The 7,067-nt window shown below is 51.9% G+C and overlaps 1 protein-coding gene across 1 annotated transcript in view; it reads right to left on the reverse strand.

Annotated features, from left to right (window-relative positions):
- Positions 1-6,682, reverse strand: part of SCAP (SREBF chaperone) — a gene marked incomplete at its 5' end in the record, with an annotated part of 8,932 nt that extends 2,250 nt beyond the window's left edge. The window contains 7 exons of the mRNA XM_010194715.1: positions 417-583; positions 1,171-1,253; positions 2,466-2,551; positions 3,460-4,030; positions 4,141-4,256; positions 5,453-5,654; positions 6,488-6,682. Coding sequence (XP_010193017.1) covers positions 417-583; positions 1,171-1,253; positions 2,466-2,551; positions 3,460-4,030; positions 4,141-4,256; positions 5,453-5,654; positions 6,488-6,682 — 1,420 coding nt within the window. The remainder of the gene's footprint in view (positions 1-416; positions 584-1,170; positions 1,254-2,465; positions 2,552-3,459; positions 4,031-4,140; positions 4,257-5,452; positions 5,655-6,487) is intronic.
- Positions 6,683-7,067: the final 385 nt, after the last annotated feature.

The raw sequence follows: 7,067 nt of genomic DNA on the forward strand, positions 1-7,067 counted from the left end.
CCCTCCTGCTCCCATCACTCCAGCCCTTCTCAAAAGTCCCTCCCCAGCTTTCCTGGATCCCTTCAGGTCCTGGAAGGTGCTCTAAGGTCTCTCCGCAGCCTTCTCTTCTCTTCTCCAGGCTGAACAACCCCAACTCTCTCAGCCTGGCCCCACAGCAGAGCTGCTCCAGTCCCTCAGCATCTGCGTGGCCTCCTCTGGACTCCAACAGCTCCATGGCTTCTGGTGTTGGGGCCCAGAGCTGGACACAGCCCTGCAGGGGGGTCTCACCACCCCAGACACCCACCTACCTCTGTGTGTGTGCACGTCAGCTCTCCCCCCACCCACACACCACCCAGCCTCACGTCCCACAGTGTTCACAGGATGGAGAAGCACCCAGAGCCCCCCAGGTTCAGGGCAGCAGCCCCCCAGGACCTTACTCTCAGAGTGTGGTCCTGGCTGCCGGTGACCAGGCGCCCGGCCGCAGCCTTCAGCGCGGTGATGGGCTTCTGGTGGGCGCAGGACACGGTGTGGGTGAGCTGGCACACGACGATGTCACTGCTGCTGAAGACGGGGGAGGACGGGATGCTGCTCCTGCTCGGGGCTCCTGTGGACAGACACAGGTGAGTCCTCGCTGCGGCAGACACAGCCAAGACTTCACCCAGGAACAGGGGGATAGCAGGGATGCTTTGAACTTCAAGGAATTGGAGCGTCCAAAGAGCCCAATGCTCGGCACTCTGACACCAACAGAGGCTGCAGTGGCTCAGAGCTCATGAACAACTGCAGCGAGGTCTCCAACAGGGTCCTGAGCAGCAGAACTCCCTTCTGGAGGTCAGTGGCACCTCAGCACTGAGTCTGCTGCAAGACTGAGGTCCCTGAAGCCCAAAATCCCTGTGATTGCCCCTCTCAGAGGCAGAACAGACTCTATTCTGTGGGGAAATGTGATTTCCCCAGCCAGGTCTTTCCTGCAGGGCCTGCTCCGCTTCCAGATCCACAAATTGTGGATCCCTGGGCATCCTGAACCACAGGAGTCACTGCACTGCAAACCAGTTACCACCACAGACTGGTTCTGTGTGTGCTGTGGTTGTGCTGAGCCCTCGGGCTGTATCGTGATTGTGGTGGGCAAATGAGTGAGAAGAGACCTCGCTGAAGGAGAAAATAAGTGAGAAGTGGGAAAGAAAAGAGCTCGCTTACCTCGGAACTGCAGGTGGTTCAAGGACGTGCGGGTCTCCAGCGAGAAGAAATCTAAGGAGCCGTTCAACCGGGCAGCAACGATCCTGGGGGAGAAACACAGGTATGTCAGAGAGGCCATTCCTCAGAGCAGGCACCTTCCGAGGGACAGCACAAACCACGCAGGCTTGCAACCACTCCTGGATGCAACGAAGAGGGCTGGGAAATTGTATTAAGCTCAGAAAGCAGAATAAACCGGCAGATGGCAATGCCTCTTGAAGAACCACACACAGAAACCAGGGACCCAAAGGCTCCATCATCCCAGCTCTGAATTGTTCTGACGTTCAGCTACTAGAAAGGAAGGCTGAATTATTTGTATTTACACCCAAAGAAGTGGCAGATCTGGATGCAGGAAATCTCCCTCCACCATGCTCAGTTTAAGAGGTGGGTAAATGGGAAGGAAAAGACTTCCCAGCTGAGCTGCTGCTGTTAGGAGCTGTTGGACCCCCAGGACAGCAGAATTGGGTTGGGGTCCTCCATGCATTCCCCTTCTCTCACAAGAGACCCTGGGAGTGTTGGTGGCAGCAATGCCCATGAGGCAGCAATGTGCCCTTGAGCCAAGAAGGCCAAGGCCATCCTGGGCTGGAGGAGAAGGGGTGGTTGTAGGGCAGAGAGGTTCTCCTGCCCCTCTGCTCTGCCCTGCTCACACCACAGCTGCAATCTTGTGTCCAGTTGTGGGCCTTCAGCTCCAGAAGGACAGGAACTGCTTGAAAGAGTCCAGCAGGGCCACAAAGATTAGGGGCGGATAGGGCAGCCATGGTGAGACAGTGGCCTTGCCATGTTTCCTTACCATACAAGCACTATCACTTGGAGAAGTGAACACTGGGGAGTGGAGCATCTCCTGCTGAGGAGCGGCTGAGGGAGCTGGGGCTCTGGAGCTTGGAGCAGAGGAGCCTGAGGGGTGCCCTCATTGCTGGGGATCCATTTGGAAAGGGCAATGTCAGGAGGAAGGAGCCAGGCTCTGCTCTGGGCTGGCCAATGGCAGGACAAGGGGCAATGGTCCCAAGCTGGAGCACAGGAGGTTCAAGCTGAAGATGAGGCCAAAGTTTGTGAGTGTGAGGGTTATGGAGCATGGCCCAGGCTGCCCAGAGAGGTTGTGGAGTGTCCTTGTGTGCAGACACCCAAAGCCCTGGCCGTGTTCCTGTGTGACTGCTCTGGTGATCCTGCTGTGGCAGGGGTTGCACTGGGGGAGCTTTCTAGGTCCCTTCCAACTGCCCACATTCTGTGATTCTGAGACCCCCAAGCACAAACACAGGTACCTGTTGTTCAGGAAGACGAGTGCTGTGATGCCAGATTGGCCTTCGTCGTTGCTGCTGCGGAGGGTCCCCTCGATAGCATCCCAGACCTGGAAGGAGAAGCGGTTCATGCCGTGAAGCGATGTTGTGATGTGCAAATGAAACAAGATTCAGCAGCAAAATTCAGCCAATGTCTCAAGGCAGAAGGTGTCTGAGCTCAAAAACAGATTTAAAGCATAAAGAAGAACTAATGGAGTGGTCTTTGTTAGAAAGAGTGAGAGCTGCTCACATGCTGCACAGGTAGAACAGGTCAAAAATCATTAAAAATTTTATTTCAAAATGTGTTTCTTTAAAAAATTTCCCCTGCATTTATTTGGAAGGAAAAATTCTGACTTCATTTCCAAAAACGAAATTAAAATTAAACTAATTCTGGAAGTTTCTCATTGGAGTAGATTTAAATTTCCAATTAAAATCCGCTTCAAAGCCTGCATCACTTCCATAGAACAGGAATAGCAGGAACAGAACAGGAATCAAATGAGTAGGAACTCGTTTCACTCCATTTCAGGACCGACCAGCAAGATGAACTGTGGACATGGCAATCTTCAGGCTTCTCCTACAGTCTAAGAGCTGCTCTTATTCAGCAATAACTGCAGAAGTTTTTCCCTTATGCTAAGAAATGAAATAACTCAACACTCAAGACCCAAAAGAGAGGATAAGCAAAGTATGGATCAAAGGAGAAGCTGTTTTAAATACTTCAAAAATCATTGCAGGTGGTAATAGATCCTATACTGCAATTTCTGCTCTGTTCTAAAGCCAAATTAAATTGAAATGTTGAGATTTTCAGTGCGAAAGAGGAATTTTTGCCCTGGGATCTGTCTTAACCTGCACCCTGAGAGGCTGCGTGCCTGGTGCTGGTGGTTCTGACACAGGCACTGGGACCAGTTCAGCACAGAGCCATCGTGGCATTGGGACCAGCACCTCACCAGTGCCTGGACTGGTATTGAGTCCCACTCCTCACCTCCAGCTTCCCATTGCTCCGGCCGGCCACAATCAGGTTCCCTTGCAGGTCCAGGCTCCAGACAGAGCTCTCCAAGTCTCCTCCCCAGGAATGAAGCAGTGAGGATTTCTCAAATCCAGTAAAAGATTCATCCCCCAGGCTCCTCCTGCGGCCGCCGCAACCTCCTTCATCGGTCCCGCAGCCCAGGGAGCGGGAGCTGCCGCCCCCCAGGCAGAAACCAGCCTGTCCGTGTGGGGCTGAGACCCCAGCGAAGTTCATGCAGTTGGAGGAGCCGTGCTCTTCGTACACTTTACCCACCAGGCTGCTGAAGTCGTAGCCGGTTTCCTTCTGGCGACCGCCCACGGCGCGGAGTCGCGTCTCCGACTCGGCCACCTTCACCTGCTCGGAGAAGTTGGTGTCGATGAGAGACGTGAGGTCCGGCTGGTCGCAGAAAAGGGGAGGCTGAGGAGGGCTGAGCATCCTTTTGAGCTGGTGACTGTTCTCAAAGGAGTCATCCAGACCGTTCTTGCCATCCGGACTGTGATCCCAGCTCTCCTGGTAATCAAAAATGCCACTGCTGTCTCTTCGCAACCTGAAACACAGTAAGGAAAGGTCAGTCCTCCCACCTCTGCTGTCGCAGAGGGCTGATTTCTTGCAGAGGGGTTTGCAGCAGCGATTATGGAAGGTACAGACACCACGTACCTTGGTTTGGGAATGACAGTGAGGCAGTCGCCGGTCTGAGCATCCCACACGCGGATCTGGCCCACCAGGCAGCAGCTGACAAGCAGCATCCCGTCACTCGCCAGACATTCGATGTCCTGGGAGGGAAGAACAAGGACAGCTGAGTCCAGAGGCCTCGCGTGTGGCTGAGGAATTAGAGATGATAAATTTTATGTCAAAACTACGTGGTTGGCTTAGCAACCTGGGGATACTCTGAGAACACGAGTACATCTCTGCCCAGAGCCCTGGATGTGCACCAGACTGCGGCAAATCAAACAGATTCTGTCTGTCATCCCTTGCCCTGACAAATTTTGGCTCACAGAGATGGTAGGGTCAGGAACAGAGGCACAGCTTCTCTGGAAGACAGGGCAGAGTGTTTCAAATTGCATCTCAGTGAGTGCTCGACTGCTTTGTTTCATGGCAGAATGGGAAGAAACAACTTTTCCCTCAAGAAAAATGAGTGAACTGAGCAGCAGCACACTTCTGTGCAAACCATGACCAGGACCATGAGGCAGCAATGTGCCCTTGAGCCAAGAAGGCCAAGGCCATCCTGGGGTGGATGAGAAGGGGTGGGTGTAGGGCAAAGAGGTTCTCCTGCCCCTCTGCTCTGCCCTGCTCACACCACAGCTGCAATCTTGTGTCCAGTGCTGGGCCCTCAGCTCCAGAAGGACAGGAACTGCTTGAAAGAGTCCAGCAGGGCCACAGAGATGCTGGAGGGAGTGCCTTCTGAGGCGCGGCTGAGGGAGCTGTGGCTCTTCAGCTTGGAGCAGAGGAGCCTGAGGGGTGCCCTCATTCCTGGGGATCCATTTGGAAAGGGCAGTGTCAGGAGGAAGGAGCCAGGCTCTGCTCTGGGAAGTCCAATGCCAGGACAAGGGGCAGTGGTCCCAAGCTGGAGCACAGGAGGTTCAAGCTGAAGATGAGGCCAAAGTTTGTGAGTGTGAGGGTTATGGAGCATGGCCCAGGCTGCCCAGAGAGGTTGTGGAGTGTCCTTGTGTGGAGACACCCAAAGCCCTGGCCGCGTTCCTGTGTGACTGCTCTGGTGATCCTGCTGTGGCAGGGGTTGCACTGGGGGAGCTTTCCAGGTCCCTTCCAACTCCTCACATTCTGGGATTCTATGTGAAACCCACAGATGCTCTTAGCCCTGGCTACAACATTTAACAGCTCAAACCTACGCGCTAACTTTTGGGAAGCAGGGAAAAAAGGATATTATTGAAATAAAACAAAGAAAACTAAAGATGTGTGGCACAAGTCAGTAAAATGCCTCTCTTGTAAGCACTGCACTCCTCCAACCTACCATGAGGTGACCCCTGAGAACCAAGGGGACGATCTCAGTCTCAGGGGGGGAGTAGCCGTAGTCATCACAGGGCAGGTCCCCCCTCTTCCTCCTGCTGTGTGAGAGCCCGTTCTGCCCGTAGTTTTTGGGGCAGAACACCCTGTACAGGCAGAAGAGCAGCAGGACCAGGATAATGCCCGAGGCCAGACCCAGAGCAGCCACCCTGGTGGGAGAAACAAGCAGAAAATGAGATAAAGACCCAATTACTAACAGAGCTGGAAAAATCCTGTTAAAGTATTACACATGTGACTGGTGTAAATCTAAATTTCCAAGAAGCTCTAGCGATTCCTAGAAAATTAAGGGATTATTTTAATGGGAAATATTAATTTTGAGAGTTTTCAATAAGAAAAGTACGTGGCAATTAAGCCACTAAGAAAACCACTACGTGAGGATTGAGATAACACACAAAGGAGAATTGCAGATTCAAGCTGGGAGCACCTCTCAGTAGGAAAGGAGAGTCCTTGCTAGGATCACAGTTTGATCTAACACCCCATAAAGCATTACTGAATCCTGGCGTTTATTCCCCAAACCAAACTCCTATCCCTGTTACACAGCCCCGTAACGCATCATGTGTGGTATTAGGAGTAGCAGTTTGAGCATCACCAAGTTATCCACTTAAAATACATCATATAATCTTCAAAATGCTTGACTAATTGCATAACAGTTACTAGATTACAGTGAACATTTGCATATGTATCAACTTTGTACACAATTTGCCTGAAGTCATCAATATATATTGACAAGTAGCTCCCAAAAGCCCTGTCTGCTAAAGATCTGGACCGCACACACCGTCTCCTGCCAGGGAACTCAGAAAAACCCTGCCACAAGAGATTAATTCAATGCTGCATCAGCTGAGCTGGAGCATCCTGAGCATTACAAACATTTTTAGTTCTCCTTTTTTCCCTCCTCAGGATTAAAATCAATCAGGCAAAGAGCAACCCGTGTCTCCGAGGGAGTTAAGGCACGGTTAGAAAGCTTTATCAAGGGTTCTTTTACTTGTACAGGGTGACATCCTGGTGTCCTTGTGATCTGGACGAGGCTTGGTCAGGCTGAGCGTCAGCACCCAGCTTCCCACTGCTGGAAGATAAGAAGGGGTGGTAGCGGTTTGCCTCCTGGGGATGCCGCACTTCTAAGGCCTCTTGGGGGTTCAGGTACAGCGTGACGGGGATTGCTGGAAGGATGCTGATGTATCTGAAGGAGTGGAAAGATGAGAACAGCTTAGGATCAACACAAAAAGACACATTAAAATCCCACTAGGTTACCCAGCTCATCCTCTCACCAGCAGCCAAGGTAAGTCTCAGTGTGTACTTTCAGCTTCAGGTATTCTGAACTAAAGACCTCCTGGGAAATATTTTTCTCTAAAGCTATTTCCCAGCTCTTAACCTTTAACTCTGTCAACAGTGGAATGAACTAATGATGTGATCCAGTGGGTCACACAAATTTAAGTTAGGATGTAACGATCTGGCCCAGTTTCCTGTACACTGCAGACCAGGAGATCTCTCCAAGCAGTTTCTTCAGCTCAGATGTCTCTATTCCTCATCACTCACAGATCACAGAATCCCAGAATGTGAGGAGT

Source organism: Mesitornis unicolor, unplaced genomic scaffold (genome assembly GCF_000695765.1).
Source record: "Mesitornis unicolor isolate BGI_N332 unplaced genomic scaffold, ASM69576v1 scaffold3301, whole genome shotgun sequence".
NCBI classification, from domain to species: domain Eukaryota; kingdom Metazoa; phylum Chordata; class Aves; order Mesitornithiformes; family Mesitornithidae; genus Mesitornis; species Mesitornis unicolor.